This window comes from Schistocerca piceifrons, chromosome 3, assembly GCF_021461385.2.
Source record: "Schistocerca piceifrons isolate TAMUIC-IGC-003096 chromosome 3, iqSchPice1.1, whole genome shotgun sequence".
NCBI classification, from domain to species: Eukaryota; Metazoa; Arthropoda; class Insecta; order Orthoptera; family Acrididae; genus Schistocerca; species Schistocerca piceifrons.
Window position 1 is genome coordinate 639,175,884 of NC_060140.1, and position 17,793 is coordinate 639,193,676.

The following is a 17,793-nucleotide window of genomic DNA, read 5'->3' on the forward strand; positions in this document are numbered from 1 at the left end:
CATAAAGGAAACTGTTACATAGGCATATGTCTTATTTATTAGGACTAAACACCACATATATCAACTATAATGCAGTTATATAAAAGGAGAAAGAAAAAGTAATAATCAGTATCAGCAATGTGTAAGCATGGACAACCTCGTGTAGTTGCTATAACACGCTGCTTCAGTGACAAAAGGTAATAAATGTAATAAGTCCGGCACACAGTTTTAATCTGCCAGGAAGTTTCATATCAGCGCACACTCCGCTGCAGAGTGAAAATCTCATTCTGGAAACATCCCCAAGGATGTGGCTAAGCCACATCTCCGCAATATCCTTTCTTTCAGGAGTGCTAGTTCTGCAAGGTTCGCAGGAGAGCTTCTGTAAAGTTTGGAAGGTAGGAGACGAGGTACTGGTAGAAGTACAGCTGTGAGGACGGTGCGTGAGTCGTGCTTGGGTAGCTCAGTTGGTAGAGCACTTGCCCGCAGAAGGCAAAGGTCCCGAGTTCGAGTCTCGGTCCAGCACACAGTTTTAATCTGCCAGGAAGTTTCATATCAGCGCACACTCCACTGCAGAGTGAAAATCTCATTCTACTGTAATAAGTCGTTTGACACGTCATATGTCACCTTACGTTTTTATTAACACATATATGATTAAAGCATTAGCTCCTCGACTCAGTGCACATTGATTTAATTCTTTGAGTACGAAATATCCTGCAAAAAATAATCGTTCAGAAAAGTACTAGGCTCTTCAGCCTACTATGTGCGAGACATATGTTTCACTATTGCGAACTCTTGCGTGGTGTTCGCTCTATCAGAACCTAATAGGCAGGTGGCACACCCTTGTTAAATGGGCGGTCGGAATGTGGCGAATGTCACAAAGGAATGGGGAGGGAGGGACAGGGAGCGAGGAAGACAGAAAGAGAGAGAGAGAGAGAGAAGGGAGAGAGGAAAAGATTGAGAGAGAACCGTAGAGGTGATAGTAAATTTCGAGTGGTGATGGTTGGGAGCATGTGGGCAGGACTGAGAATACGCAGTGATTGTGAAAATCATGCTGAGAGTACAAAAAGGTAAGATATTGCGAGTGAATAAAAAGCAAAGTATTGTGTTCATTTCAACGTTCGGCGAAGTGTCTACGTGACTGACAAAAATTAACATTAACATTAACAGTCGGTGCTGAGGTTCTAAATGATCAATAATAATTCGTAGCTCAGGAACTTTACAATTGTTGGTTTCTTATTTAAATATCATTTTCTCACGAATATCACGACAGAAATGTATAGTGTCGTCACCATAATGGGAGCGACACACTCAACGAGAATTCACTGACGTGAACCGCATGTGAAACGGAGTACGATATTGGCAGGTATAGATGGCTGATCAAGAGACGACTTCAATATTAGAACAACTAGATTCAGTGCTCAAGAGTAGACCTTACATGTCGCAAATCCTTTTACCAATATTACGCCATAATTTATTAAAGTACGTCTTCTATACACCATGAAGTGCACTAGAAATGTTTATTTTCCAAAACTGGTTGACATCATCAATGGCATATGATACAGAGGAACGAAAAAATGCAAGTAAACTGATTTCTACCAAATGACAACGGTATATATAGAAGGAGTACTATAACTCTACTCATATTATGTACCTCTGTAGTGTGTAACTGTGCAAGGAAAAGGATGTTGGAAGATCTCCTAAATTCATATGATCTGATGCAATCTGTTTTTTTTTTTTTTTTTTTTTTTTTTTTTTTTTTCAACCAGGGTGCAGGGGAACAGTAGCCCAGCTATTGACAATATTTTCATTCATTCTTCATTGCCGGTCGTGCGGTTCTAGGCGCTACAGTCTGGAACCGAGCGACCGCTACGGTCGCATGTTCGAATCCTGCCTCGTGCATGGATGTGTGTGATGTCCTTAGGTTAGTTAGGTTTAATTAGTTCTAAGTTCTAGGCGACTGATGACCTCAGAACTTAAGTCGCATAGTGCTCAGAGCCATTTGAACCATTTTAGCCATTCTTCATTATTAGATGGTCATTCTGTTAGTAAAAGGGTGAATGGGCTTTCAGACCGTGATGCAGAAATTTTAACTCTAAAACGTTTTTGTACTCAAACAGCTGTTATATATAACTACAAACTATGTGGGAAAGCTGATGCAGCGGTCACAATCAAACTACAGTTGCTCATTACAAGCAGTATTCCAAGGTGCTTCAAATATTATTACGAAGGCAAAGAGTGTGTGGTAAGCAAATAGAATAGCTAATTCACAGGATAAACTTAAAACCATATGGTCAGTCACGAAGGAAGTGTCTGGCCAGCATCGCAAGATCGACGATATTAAGCCAGTTGGTAGTAAAAACATTTCTGTCGATGCTAAGTCCGATATATGTGCAGCATTTAACATTCACTTTCTGAGAATTGCTGGTGAATTAAATAAAAACATAGTTTCTTCAAGGAATCATATAACTCTCTTGGAATGCCTTTCCGAGACTGATGACTAAACTAATCCTCTGTGATTCTGACAAGAGGGGATTGATTCAATAATTAAATCACTGAAGACAAAGGACTCTCAGAGATATGGCGAAGTACCTAGAAGAATATTAAAGCACTGTGCTGCACATGTTAGCCCTTTACTTAGCCATATTTGTAATTTTTCCTTTAGGAATGGTCAGTTTTCTGAACGATTAAAGTAATGAGCAGTGAAGCCGCTTTATAAAAAGGAAGAAAGGAATACGGTACACAATTTTAGACCTATGTCTATGCCATCAGTGTTTGTTAACGTTGTTGAAAAGGACGTGTATGTAAGGATAAGTGATCATTTTATTTCACACAATTTGCTACCAAATTAACAATTCGGTTTTAGAAGTGGTTTAACAACTGAAAATGCTATATTCTCTTTTCTCTGTGAGGTAATCGATGGATTAAACAAAAGGTATCGAGCGCTAGGCATCTTTTTTGATTTAACTAAGGCATTTGATTGTGTTGCTCACAAAATATTACTCCAGAAGTTGGACCATTAAGGAATATGGAGAGTTGCTCACAATTGGTTCACCTCTTACTTTCACAACAGATAATAAAATATCATTATACACAGTGTTAAGAATAGCTATGATGCACCGTCTGAATGGGGCATGATCAAATGGTGATAGTGGTGGTGGTGGTGGTGGTGGGGGGGGGGGATATGGAGTGCCTCAGGGATCAGTGCTGGAGCCTCTCCTGTTCCTTATTATAAATGATATGCCCTCTAGTATTACAGGTGATTCTAAAATATTTTCGTTTGCCGATGACATCAGCTCGGTAGTAAAGGATATTGTGTGTAACATTGTCACTGTTTCAAATAATGCAGTTCATGACATAAGTTCATGGCTTGTAGAAAACAAACAAACGCTAAATCACATAAAACTAAGATTTTACATTTTCTAACACACAGAACCCGACCTTTTAATTTCACAGAATGGGCATACGATTAGTGAAACTGAACAGTTCAAATTTCTTGGTGTTCAGATAGGTAGCACATTGTCATGGAAAGCCTACGTTCAGGATTTTCTTCAAAGACTTAATGCTGCCATTTTTACTATTCGAACGGTATCTGAAGTAAGTCACAGCTCAACACGAATAGTAGTTTGCTGGTTTTGATTCGTATGACGTATGGTTTTATATTTTGGGGTAACTCTTCTCATTCTCGAACGATATATTTGGCTCATGAACGGGTAGTTCGGGCAACAAGGGGTGCTAAGTTCGCGAACGTCTTATCGGCCCCTGTTCACTAGTCTGGGTATTCTGAAATTGGTACGTAAATACATATATTCTTTACCGTCATTTCTATTTAACGATATCAGCTTATTCCCAAAAATTAGCAGCTTTCACTCAGTTAATACTTGGCCGAAATCCAGTCTGAATTTGGATCGCACTTCCTTGATTCTTGTGGAGAAAGGGTTTCAGTGTAGTGTTGCATCCATTTTCAGTAAGCTACCACAAGAATTCAAAAATCTTAACAGCAATCCACGTGCTTTCAAATCTAAGCTGAAGAGTTTTCTCATGCGTCGCTCCTTGTATTCTGTCGAGGAGCTCCTTAAAAAATTAAGCTGATTCTTGTGTTATATTGTTGATTGCGTTTACATAAACTTATGGACAGTATTTTTTTGGATTCATTAACATTTTACTTTATGTGTTATTATTTTTATGTTTTAATTTCATGTACTGACACGTTCCATGACATTGAAGATTTGGTCCTCAATTTGGTCCTACATAACTAGAAGTAAAATAAAGCAGTGACATACTTGTCAATTAATATGATGGGATCTGAAACGCGTCCTATTGCATAGTATACAGTTTGCAAATCTTAGGCAGTGACAATTCTTCATAACATTTGACATAATTATGATATACTGAAAAGATGGAACTGACAGAACAAAGAGTCTACATTAGTTGTGTTTTGTTAATTCAAACACACACACACACACACACACACACACACACACACACACACACATACATATTACAGTTTTTCAGCAAATCGTTCGTGAAGGTAGAATACATAAAAGAAGGTATAGAATAGCAAGAAACTCCGACGTATCACATCCAATTAGACAGTTTTATATGGAGGACATAGACTCCAAACAAACATTAGCTGGTTAAAACACTTCTGAAATTTTGTTTGTGCATCTTATCCCGTAAGCATGTTGTCCGTTTGTTTCGTCATATGGGTGTATATTTCAAATACTTCTAGAATAGTTAATAATTTGCCTTTTTCTGCTTTATGGAGAATGGTTTGGAGTCTACGTCCCGCATGTAAAACTGTCTAATTAGACGTGATATGTTAGATTATTTCGAAATTTTGTACCTTTTGTATATTCTACCTTCATGTAAAAATGTCTAAAAATTTTAATTTACATGTATGAACGTATGTCGCAAAATATTATCTTAGAAATAACGAAAGACAGGTAATGTACACTGTTCAACCTGTCAGTCCCGTGTTTACAATTATGTCAAACGTTATCAAGATTGTGACTGCCTAAGACCTGATAGCAGTAATATACATGAGAACCTGTATGCTATGTTACAGAACAGATTTCATTTCTTGTCGTGTTAACCGACATGCTTATCAGTGCTACAGTGCACCTTCCGCCGACCACTGGCGACAACATCGATGTACTGTGGAGACCTCACGCCCCACGTGTTGAGCAATTCGGCGGTACGTCCAACCGGCCTCCCGCATGCCCACTATACGCCCTCGCTCAAAGTCCGTCAACTGCACATACGGTTCACGTCCACGCTGTCGCGGCATGCTACCAGTGTTAAAGACTGCGATGGAGCTCCGTATGCCACGGCAAACTGGCTGACACTGACGGCGGCGGTGCACAAATGCTGCGCAGCTAGCGCCATTCGACGGCCAACACCGCGGTTCCTGGTGTGTCCGCTGTGCCGTGCGTGTGATCATTGCTTGTACAGCCCTCTCGCAGTGTCCGGAGCAAGTATGGTGGGTCTGACACACCGGTGTCAATGTGTTCTTTATTCCATTTCCAGGAGTGTAGATAGTTTGTTTCCCTATATCAGATGCCACTGATGATGGGTTACTAACCCGCAGACCGATTTTGGCAAATAAACATTTCTGTGCAGCTTTGATAAATTTCTGAAAGTTGTGGAGCAGCAAGCATTCAAGAGCATTAGTCCGTCAGATAGTTACAAAAACAAAGCCATTGAGCAGCATAAGATTAAATGACAGTTACATGGCTATAAACAGTAAGAATAATACAAAATTTTGAAAAACACAGGCCTCAGTCGCCAACACAATTAATTTGTAACCTAGGTTTCAGTGTCACAAGGGACACCTTCTTCGGACAAAATTAAAACTAAATATTACAGCATAACGTACCAAAAAATACGAAAGCTGTGGTCATACCTGACAGCGTCAGATAGTCAGAATTAAAATAAAACGCAACAGAGGTGCAAGCCACTAGGGGCTGCCATGTGTCCTCTGCTACAGTCAACACAAAACTGAAACATCATGTGACTTGTGCGTCACGGCAACTTCAAGACAATCTGGTGGCTAATTGGTAAAACAAGCTATTTTATAACCATCTCTCGTAACTGCAGAGAGGGAAATAAACCAAGACCTGAACGGTGTACATGAAGTAATTACAATAGCGGGATACTGCATGATATAAAATACAACTAATGAATGACTGGCTGTACTACAAAAATTCCAGAATAAATGCATAAAGAAGACATATACGAAATAATCCATTAGATGACATTACTGATTGCTTTAAAGATACGTTATAAAAACCAAAAAAGTTTTTTTTAATTTACGTATATGAGCCGTAAGAAGTAGAAAGAAAAGGTATTTCTGAATCTGCAAGAAGTAGTTGGTACATCAAAGTGTTAGATCTCGTCAAGCAGCGGCTTTATACCATTGAAATAACTTCTTCCGCGCAACTGTACCTGCTCGTTGAGACAAAGTCCGTCATTCGAAAGTAAATGCTTGAAAATGTCCAGCTCCTCTAAAATATCAAGTTCACGCCCTTTTTTTTCAATACGCAAAATTTCCAACTTCTCAACTCCTTAAGGAGAGTGTCCTGCGATTAACAGGTGATCTCCAAAAGAAGAATAGGGGCACACGAACCGTTTTTCCTCAGAAAATGTTCTTTACAGCGAATTGAATAGGCACGTCCTGTTTGACCGATATAATAGGCACCGCAAGTGTCACATGAAATCTTGTAGACACTAGAATTATGCAGAGGGTTAGTAGTTGACTTTAAATTATGGATGACATTTTTTCTCCAGTTGTTATTAGTGGAAAAGGCAATATTACATTTGTATTTAATACGAAGCAACCTTTGAATCTGGTATGACACTGGACCTAAAAATGGAATTGAGAAGAATTCTTTTCTCCGATTCTTCTGGGACGCTGATGAAAGAACCAAGTGTAGTGTGCAGTACCCTTCTTGCCAATCTTCTTTGTGAGGATAACAACAAAAAAACAAAACAAAAAAACACGTAAAAATAATATTTTATGTTACAAAATAAACATGGTGTAATAGTGCAGTTAATTTATGTTTGGCGTTTAGTGTACTAGTAAAACAGACCATTTTATTTCAGATCTATTATACAGTGCTTTCGGTGCGAGATTCACAGTTATCAAGTACAGCCGAACTATAAAATGGTTGTATGTGGACAGATGGCCCCAAAATCTTTCACGACATACACGCATTATTAATGATAGTTCTAAATTTAATTTGCCTAGAGATAGGTATCTTGTGATTCGAGCAGCACGAACTGCAGCAATAGTGAAAATGACACCTGCTGTAACAGCAAGTACTGCGTGTTGCTGTTTTGAGGGCGCGGGTGGACCACCTGTTGGCAGCCGGCAGCGGCGCGGCGGCGGTCAGCCATCAGACGTCGTAGCGCACGGGCTGCAGGGCGGCGTCCCCCGCGCCTCCGCCGGCGCCTGAGCCTGCTCCCACCCCTCCCCGGCTGCAGGCGTCGGGGTGCTGGCGGTGGCCCAGCGCGGTGTCGTTGAGGCCGGCTCGCGCCAGGCCGCGGTGAGCCGCCAGAAGCTCGGCGTCGCGGCCCGTGACGTTGAAGTCGCGCGCCAGGATCACGCCGTAGCACTGCTGGGCGAACTTGTTGCACGAGGCCAGCGACAGGAAGCCGCCGTCAGCGGATAAGTCTAGCACCTTGTATCCCACCTGGTATCCTGAGCGGAAAAAAGAAAAGTGTCACTCGAAACACACACACATATTCAGGATTTGCACCACAACATGGGAACACTGGAAGAATTACACTACTGGCCATTAAAATTGCTACACCAAGAAGAAATGCAGATGATAAACGGGTATCCATTCGACAAATATATTATACTAGAACTGACATGCGATTACATTTTCACGCAATTTGGGTGCATAGATCCTGAGAAATCAGTTCCCAGAACAACCACCTCTGTCCGTAATAACGGCCTTGATACGCCTGGGCATTGAGTCAAACAGAGCTTGGATGGCGTATACAGGTACAGCTGCCCATGCAGTTTCAACACGATACCACAGTTCATCAAGAGTAGTGACTGCCGTATTGTGACGAGCCAGTTGCTCGCCCACCATTGACCAGACGTTTTCAATTAGTGAGAGATCTTGCGAATGTGCTGGCCAGGGCAGCAGTCGAACATTTTCTGTATCCAGAAAGGCCCGTACAGGACCTGCAACATGCGGTCGTGCATTATCCTGCTGAAATGTAGGGTTTCGCAGGGATCGAATGAAGGGTAGAGCCACGGGTCGTAACACATCTGAAATGTAACGTCCACTGTTCAAAGTGCCGTCAATGCGAACAAGAGGTGACCGACACGTGTAACCAATTCCACCCCATACCATCACGTCGGGTGATACGCCAGTATGGCGATGAAGAATACACGCGATATCGCCAAACACGGATGCGACCATCATGATGCTGTACACAGAACCTGAAGTCATCCGAAGAAATGACGTTTCGCCATTCGTGCATCCAAGTTCGTCGTTGAATATACCACCGCAGGCGCTCCTGTCTGTGATGCAGTGTCAAGGTAAACGCAGCCATGGTCTCCAAGCTGATAGTCCATGCTGCTGCAAACGTCGTAGAACTGTTCGTGCAGATGGTTGTTGTCTTGCAAACGTCCACATCTGTTGAGTCAGGGATCGACTCTTGAACTCACCGATTCCATATTCTGCTAACAGTCATCGGATCTCGACCAACGCGAGCAGCAACGTCGCGATACCATAAACCGCAATCGCGATGGGCTACATTCCAATCTTTATCAAAGTCGGAAACGTGATGGTACGCATTTCTGCTTTTACACGAGGCATCACAACAACGTTTCACCAGGCAACGCTGGTCAACTGCTGTTTGTGTATGAGAAATCGGTTTTAAACTTTCCTCACGTCAGCACGTTGTAGGTGCCGCCGCCAGCGCCAACCTTATGTGAATGCTCTGAAAAGCTAATCATTTGCATATCGCAGCATCTTCTTCCTGTCGGTTTAATTTCGCGTCTGTAGCACGTCATCTTCTTGGTGAAGCAATTTTAAAGGCCAGTAGTGTACATGCTTGAACATAAGTGCAGATGCATCTCGCTTCCGCCAAAGAAACTGGCATAGGTATGCGTGTTCAAATACATAGATATGTAGACAGGCAGAATACGGCGCTGCCGTCGGCAATGCTAATGTAAGACACCAAGTGTCTGGCGCAGTTTTTACATCGCTTACTTATGCTCCAATGACAGTTTATCAAGAGCTAAGTGAGTTTGAACGTGATGTTACAGTCGGCGCACCAGCGGCGGGACACAGCATCTCCGAGGTAGCGATGAAGTGGGGATTTTTTCCGTACGACCATTTCACGTGTGCCGCGAATATCACGAAACTGATAAAACACCAATTCTCCTACATCGCTGCGACCGGAAAAAGATCCTGCAAGGAAGGGACCGACGACGACTAAAGAGAATCGTTCTATGTGACAGAAGTACAACCCTTCCGCAAATTGCTGCAGATTTCAGTGCTGGGCCATCAACAAACATCATAGGTATGGGTTTTCACAGCCGAAGGCCCACTCGTGTACCCTTGATTACTGCGCGATACAAAGCTTTACGCCTCGACTGGGCCCATCAACATCGACATGGGACTGTTGATGACTAGAAACGTGGTGCCTGATCGGCTGAGTCTCGTTTCAAATTGTATCGAGCGAACGGATTCGTACAGGTATGGAGACAACCTTATGAATCCATCGACCGTGCATGTCAGCAGGCGACTGTTCAAACTGGTGGAGGCTCTGTAATGGTGTGGAGCGTGTGCAGTTGGATTGATGTAGGACCCCTGATACGTATAGATACGACTCTGACAGGTGACACTAAGTAAGCATCATATCTCATCAGATGCATTCATTCGTGTCCAGTGTGCATTCCGACGGACTTGGGCAATTCCAGCAACTTAATGCGAAGCCCCACACTTCCAGAATTGCTACAGAACACTCTCCTGAGTTCAAACATTTCCGTTGGTCACCAGTCTCCCCATACATGAACATTATTGATTACATCTAGGATGCCTTGCAACGTGCTGTTCAGAAGAGATCTCTACCCCCTCATACTCTTACGGATTTATCGACAGCCTTTTCAGGATTCATGGTGCCAACTCCCTCAAGCACTGCCTTAGACACTAGCCGCGTCAATACCACGTCTTGTTGCGGCACTTCTGTAACAGTTTCTTTGGCTCTTCAGTGTATAACATTCCATCCAAACCCCTGTTAAGTCGGCTAGCTCCACATATAAAACAATACCGAGAATGCATCAAAAATGGAAGGTCATGCAACGAGCAGATCTACTACCTGAAAACAAATGTCTCTGAGCACTATAGGACTTAAATTCTAAGGTCATCAGTCTCCTAGAACTTAAAACTACTTAAACCTAACTAACCTAAGGACATCACACACATCCATGCCCGAGCAGGATTCGAACTTGTGACCGTAGCGGTCGCGCAGTTCCAGACTGTAGCGCCTAGAACCGCTCGGCCACTCCGGCTGGCACCTGAAAACAATATCAACAACACTAGAGTCCAGGAACACCAAAATAACATTAGTCGACTTCAAAAATTCTATGACTTCACAGAACGAGAAACAGGTTTCGAAAAGTTGGAAGAAAAGAAGGAGGACAAGACCAGAAAGCTGATCCAGGAAACATTAACAAATACAACATCCAAAGTACAGTTTATGGAAGAGATCTAGGACCCATTCGAAATCAAGACGGGAATCAGACAGGGAGATGGCCTGTCACCCATTCTACTTAACTGAGTTTTGGAGAAAAAAATCAGGACATGGGACAAAGGAGTCAACGGGGTAAAGATACAACGATAAAACTGTCAACATAACATGTCTGGTCTTTGCCGATGATATAGTCAAGATAACAAATAACGGAAAAGAAGCTAAAGATGCTCTACAGACTCTACACCAAATCTTAGCCAAAACAGAACTACAAATCTTATGAGAAATACTGCAGTACATTGACACAAAATCCACAGACAGACAACCACTGATAAGGAAGTATGTAAAGCTAACACAAATAGAAAGTTTCAAATTTATGGGAGAGATTATACAGAAAACAGGACTCAACTCGACATCCAATGGATGACAAAAATCATACAGACTTATAATTACAATAACAGAAGGATTTCCATCAACGCCAAATTAATACACTACAGCACAGTAGTCCTATCAGAGGCCTCAGAAACAACAGTAATCAAGGGAAGGACGAAAATCAAGAAGCTGGAAAAACAAGAGAGGAAAAAACAGAGAAAGATCTACGCGCCGATTCATAAAGAGGGGATCACAATAAAGATACCTAAAAAGAGCTGTACGAACAGATGCTGACGATTATAGACAACATCAGGAAAAGAAGGGCAACGCTCTACGAATACACACGTAGGATGAACGAAAATAGATTGGCCAAGAAAATTTTTAACGTAGTGACAACTAATAATGTGAAAAACAAGTGGGTAAAGGAAATTTTGATAAATAATCAACATTGTCGGCCGAAGACTTCCTGCATAAGAAGTCAGCCTCATTCTGCCAACGGCCTTGTCAAAGAGGGCGGAGGAGCGGATAGAGGTTCAGGGCACTCTCTTGTCCTAGGGGTGGGAAATTGCCCCTAAAGGCGGAAGAATCAGCAATGATCAACGACATGAGGATGCAGAAGGCAATGGAAACCACTGCATTAAAGACACGTAACGTGTATGATGAAATAAAAGAAATTATTCAGATTGTGAAGGGAGACGAAAATTTAATAGTCATGGGTGACTGGAATTCGAGTGTAGGGAAAGGGAGAGAAGGAAACATAGTAGGTGAATATGGATTGGGGGACAGAAATGAAAGAGGAAGCCGCCTTGTAGAATTTTGCACAGAGCACAACATAATCATAACTAACACTTGGTTTAAGAATCATGAAAGAAGGTTGTATACATGGAAGAACCCTGGAGATACTAAAAGGTATCAGATAGATTATATAATGGTAAGACAGAGATTTAGGAACCAGGTTTTAAATTGTAAGACATTTCCTGGGGCAGATGTGGACTCTGACCACAATCTATTGGTTATGACCTGTAGATTAAAACTGAAGAAACTGCAAAAAGGTGGGAATTTAAGGAGATGGGACCTGGATAAACTAAAAGAACCAGAGGTTGTACAGAGATTCAGGGAGAGCATAAGGGAGCAATTGACAGGAATGGGGGAAATAAATACAGTAGAAGAAGAATGGGTAGCTTTGAGGGATGAAGTAGTGAAGGCAGCAGAGGATCAAGTAGGTAAAAAGACGAGGGCTAGTAGAAATTCTTGGGTAACAGAAGAAATACTGAATTTAATTGATGAAAGGAGAAAATATAAAAATGCAGTAAGTGAAACAGGCAAAAAGGAATACAAACGTCTCAAAAATGAGATCGACAGGAAGTGCAAAATGGCTAAGCAGGCATGGCTAGAGGACAAATGTAAGGATGTAGAGGCCTATCTCACTAGGGGTAAGATAGATACCGCCTACAGGAAAATTAAAGAGACCTTTGGAGATAAGAGAACGACTTGTATGAATATCAAGAGCTCAGATGGAAACCCAGTTCTAAACAAAGAAGGGAAAGCAGAAAGGTGGAAGGAGTATATAGAGGGTCTATACAAGGGCGATGTACTTGAGGACAATATTATGGAAATGGAAGAGGATGTAGATGAAGATGAAATGGGAGATATGATACTGCGTGAAGAGTTTGACAGAGCACTGAAAGACCTGAGTCGAAACAAGGCCCCCGGAGTAGACAATATTCCATTGGAACTACTGACGGCCGTGGGAGAGCCAGTCCTGACAAAACTCTACCATCTGGTGAGCAAGATGTATGAAACAGGCGAAATACCCTCAGACTTCAAGAAGATTATAATAATTCCAATCCCAAAGAAAGCAGGTGTTGACAGATGTGAAAATTACCGAACTATCAGTTTAATAAGTCACAGCTGCAAAATACTAACACGAATTCTTTACAGACGAATGGAAAAACTAGTAGAAGCCAACCTCGGGGAAGATCAGTTTGGATTCCGTAGAAACACTGGAACACGTGAGGCAATACTGACCTTACGACTGATCTTAGAAGAAAGATTAAGGAAAAGCAAACCTACGTTTCTAGCATTTGTAGACTTAGAGAAAGCTTTTGACAATGTTGACTGGAATACTCTCTTTCAAATTCTAAAGGTGGCAGGGGTAAAATACAGGGAGCGAAAGGCTATTTACAATTTGTACAGAAACCAGATGGCAGTTATAAGAGTCGAGAGACATGAAAGGGAAGCAGTGGTTGGGAAGGGAGTAAGACAGGGTTGTAGCCTCTCCCCGATGTTGTTCAATCTGTATATTGAGCAAGCAGTAAAGGAAACAAAAGAAAAATTCGGAGTAGGTATTAAAATTCATGGAGAAGAAATAAAAACTTTGAGGTTCGCCGATGACATTGTAATTCTGTCAGAGACAGCAAAGGACTTGGAAGAGCAGTTGAACGGAATGGACAGTGTCTTGAAAGGAGGATATAAGATGAGCATCAACAAAAGCAAAACGAGGATAATGGAATGTAGTCAAATTAAAGTGGGTGATGCTGAGGGAATTAGATTAGGAAATGAGGCACTTAAAGTAGTAAAGGAGTTTTGCTATTTGGGAAGCAAAATAACTGATGATGGTCGAAGTAGAGAGGATATAAAATGTAGGCTGGCAATGGCAAGGAAAGCGTTTCTGAAGAAGAGAAATTTGTTAACATCCAGTATTGATTTAAGTGTCAGGAAGTCGCTTCTGAAAGTATTCGTATGGAGTGTAGCCTTGTATGGAAGTGAAACATGGACGATAAATAGTTTGGACAAGAAGAGAATAGAAGCTTTCGAAATGTGGTGCTACAGAAGAATGCTGAAGATTAGATGGGTAGATCACATAACTAATGAGGAAGTATTGAATAGAATTGGGGGGAAGAGAAGTTTGTGGCACAACTTGACCAGAAGAAGGGATCGGTTGGTAGGACATGTTCTGAGGCATCAAGGGATCACCAATTTAGTATTGGAGGGCAGCGTGGAGGGTAAAAATCGTAGAGGGAGACCAAGAGATGAATACACTAAGCAGATTCAGAAGGATGTAGGTTGCAGTAGGTACTGGGAGATGAAAAGGCTTGCACAGGATAGAGTAGCATGGAGAGCTGCATCAAACCAGTCTCAGGACTGAAGACCACAACAACAACAACAACAACGTGTATCCACAGGTCATGTGGCCTGTAATTGAAGAAGTGTCATGATGATCTCTCCATTGGCAAAAGATTCCGGAATAGTCCCCCATTCGGATCTCCGGGAGGGGACTGCCAAGGGGGAGGTTACCATGAGAAAAAGATTGAATAATCAACGAAAGGATAACGTTCTACGAGTCGGGGCGTGGAATGTCAGAAGCTTGAACGTGGTAGGGAAACTTAGAAAATCTGAAAAGGGAAATGCAAAAATGGCTCTGAGCACTATGGGACTCAACTGCTGTGGTCATTAGTCCCCTAGAACTTAGAACTACTTAAGCCTAACTAACGTAAGGACATCACACACATCCATGCCCGAGGCAGGATTCGAACCTGCGACCGTATCAGTCGCACGGTTCCGGACTGCGCGCCTAGAACCGCGAGACCACCGCGGCCGGCGGGAAATGCAAAGGCTCAATCTAGATATAGTAAGGGTCAGTGAAGTGAAGTGGAAGGAAGACAAGGATTTATGGTCAGATGAGTATCGGGTAATATCAACAGCAGCAGAAAATGGTATAACAGGTGTAGGATTCGTTATGAATAGGAAGGTAGAGCAGAGAGTGTGTTACTGTGAACAGTTCAGTGACCGGGTTGTTCTAATTAGAATCGACAGCAGACCAACACCGACAACGATAGTTCAGGTATACATGCCGACGTCGCAAGCTGAAGATGAACAGATAGAGAAAGTGTATGAGGATATTGAAAGGGTAATGCAGTATGTAAAGGGGGATGAAAAGCTAATAGTCATGGGCGACTGGAATGCAGTTGTAGGGGAAGGAGTAGAAGAAAAGTTTACAGGAGAATATGGGCTTGGGAGAAGGAATGAAAGAGGAGAAAGACTAATTGAGTTCTGTAACAAGTTTCAGCTAGTAATAGCGAATACCCTGTTCAAGAATCACAAGAGGAGGAGGTATACTTGGAAAAGGCCGGGAGATACGGGAAGATTTCAATTAGATTACATCACGGTCAGACAGAGATTCCGAAATCAGATACTGGATTGTAAGGCGTACCCAGGAGCAGACATAGACTCAGATCACAATATAGTAGTGATGAAGAGTAGGCTGAAGTCAAGACATTAGTCAGGAAGAATCAATACGCAAAGAAGTGGGATACGGAAGTACTAAGGAATGACGAGATACGTTTGAAGTTCTCTAATGCTATAGATACAGCAATAAGGAATAGCGCAGTAGGCAGTACAGTTGAAGAGGAATGGACATCTCTAAAAAGGGCTATCACAGAAGTTGGGAAGGAAAACATAGGTACAAAGAAGGTAGCTGCGAAGAAACCATGGGTAACATAAGAAATACTTCAGTTGATTGATGAAAGGAGGAAGTACAAACGGAACCGCGTGACCGCTACGGTCGCAGGTTCGAATCCTGCCTCGGGCATGGATGTGTGTGTTGTCCTTAGGATAGGTAGGTTTAATTAGTTCTAAGTTCTAGGCGACTGATGACCTCAGAAGTTAAGTCGCATAGGGCTCAGAGCCAGCCAAGTACAAACATGTTCCGGGAAAATCAGGAATACTGAAATACAAGTCGCTGAGGAATGAAATAAATAGGAAGTGCAGGGAAGCTAAGACGAAATGGCTGCAGGAAAAATGTGAAGACATCGAGAAAGATATGATTGTCGGAAGGACAGACTCAGCATACGGAAAGTGAAAATAACCTTTGGTGACATTAAAAGCAACGGTGGTAATATTAAGAGTGCAACGGGAATTCCACTATTAAATGCAGAGGAGAGAGCAGATAGGTGTAAAGAATTCATTGAAAGCCTCTATGAGGGTGAAGATTTGTCTGATGTGATAGAAGAAGAAACAGGAGTCGATTTAGAAGAGATAGGGGATCCAGTATTAGAATCGAAATTTAAAAGATCTTTGGAGGACTTAGGTCAAATAAAACAGAAGGGATAGATAATATGCCATCAGAATTTCTAAAATCATTAGGGGAAGTGGCAACAAAACGACTATTCACATTGGTGTGCAGAATACATGAGTCTGGCGACATACCATCTGACTTTCGGAGAAGCATCATCCACACAATTCCGAAGACGGCAAGAGCTGACAAGTGCGAGAATTATTGCACAATCAGCTTAACAGCTAATGCATGGAAGCTGCTTACAAGAATAATACACAGAAGAATGGAAAAGAAAATTGAGAATGCGCTAGGTGACGATCAGTTTAGCTTTAGGAAAAGTAAAGGGACGAGAGAGGCAATTCTGACGTTACGGCTAATAATGGAAGCAAGGCTAAAGAAAAATCAAGACACTTTCATAGGATCTGTCGACCTGGAAAAAGCGTTCGACAATATAAAATGGTGCAAGCTGTTCGAGATTCTGAAAAAAATAGGCGTAAGCTATAGGTAGAGACGGGTCATATACAATATGTACAACAACCAAGAGGGAATAATAAGAGTGGACGATCAAGAACGAAGTGCTCGTATTAAGAAGGGTGTAAGAAAAGGCTGCAGCCTTTCGCCCCTACTCTTCAATCTGTACATCGAGGAAGCAATGATGGAAATAAAAGAAAGGTTCAGGAGTGGAATTAAAATACAAGGTGAAAGGATATCAATGATACGATTCGCTGATGACATTGCTATCCTGAATGAAAGTGAAGAAGAATTAAATGATCTGCTGAGCGGAATGAACAGTCTAATGAGTACACAGTATGGTTTGAGAGTAAATCGGAGAAAGACGAAGGTAATGAGAAGTAGTAAAAATGAGAACAGCGAGAAACTTAACATCAGGATTGATGGTCACGAAGTCAATGAAGTTAAGGAATTCTGCTACCTAAGTAGTAAAATAACCAATGACGGACGGAGCAAGGAGGACATCAAAAGCAGACTCGCTATGGCAATAAAGACATTTCTGGCCAAGAGAAGTCTACTAATATCAAATACCGGTCTTAATTTGAGGAAGAAATTTCTGAGGATGTACGTCGGGAGTACAGCATTGTATGGTAGTGAAACATGGACTGTCTGAAAACCGGAACAGAAGAGAATCGAAGCATTTGAGATGTGGTGCTATAGACGAATGTTGAAAATTAGGTGGACTGATAAGGTAAGGAATGAGGAGGTTCTATGCAGAATCGGAGAGGAAAGGAATATGTGGAAAACACTGATAAGGAGAAGGGACAGGATGATAGGACATCTGCTAAGACATGTGGGAATGAGTTCCATGGTACTAGAGGGAGCTGTAGAGGGCAAAAACTGTAGAGGAAGACAGAGATTGGAATACGTCAAGCAAATAATTGAGGACGTAGGTTGCAAGTGCTACTCTGAGATGAAGAGGTTAGCACAGGAAAGGAATTCGTGGCGGGCTGCATCAAACCAGTCAGTAGACTGATGACAAAAAAAAGTAGAGAATAAACGATAAAAACAGAGGATGAAAAGGTGACTGATGAAATCTGTAACAAGGCGAAAAGTTGCGGAATTTAAAATATAAAACAAGAGGTTGGTGATGCTAATTGAAACACATAGTAATTAGACAGGTCAATTAAAGAAAACATGGCGACAGTCTGAATTTTGTTCGC

General features: G+C 41.9%; 1 protein-coding gene and 1 non-coding gene across 3 annotated transcripts in view; one reads left to right on the forward strand and one right to left on the reverse strand.

Moving 5' to 3' along the window:
• The first annotated feature begins 427 nt into the window (after positions 1 to 427).
• Positions 428 to 502, forward strand: Trnal-cag. Its single transcript has one exon. It is a non-coding gene; the product is annotated as a tRNA-Leu (tRNA).
• A 6,549-nt stretch (positions 503 to 7,051) lies between these two features.
• LOC124789511 overlaps positions 7,052 to 17,793 on the reverse strand; it is an 88,288-nt gene continuing 77,546 nt past the window's right edge. For both annotated transcript variants that reach the window (XM_047256896.1, XM_047256897.1), the window contains one exon: positions 7,052 to 7,678. In XM_047256896.1, coding sequence (XP_047112852.1) covers positions 7,374 to 7,678 — 305 coding nt within the window. In that variant the 3' untranslated portion in view covers positions 7,052 to 7,373. The remainder of the gene's footprint in view (positions 7,679 to 17,793) is intronic.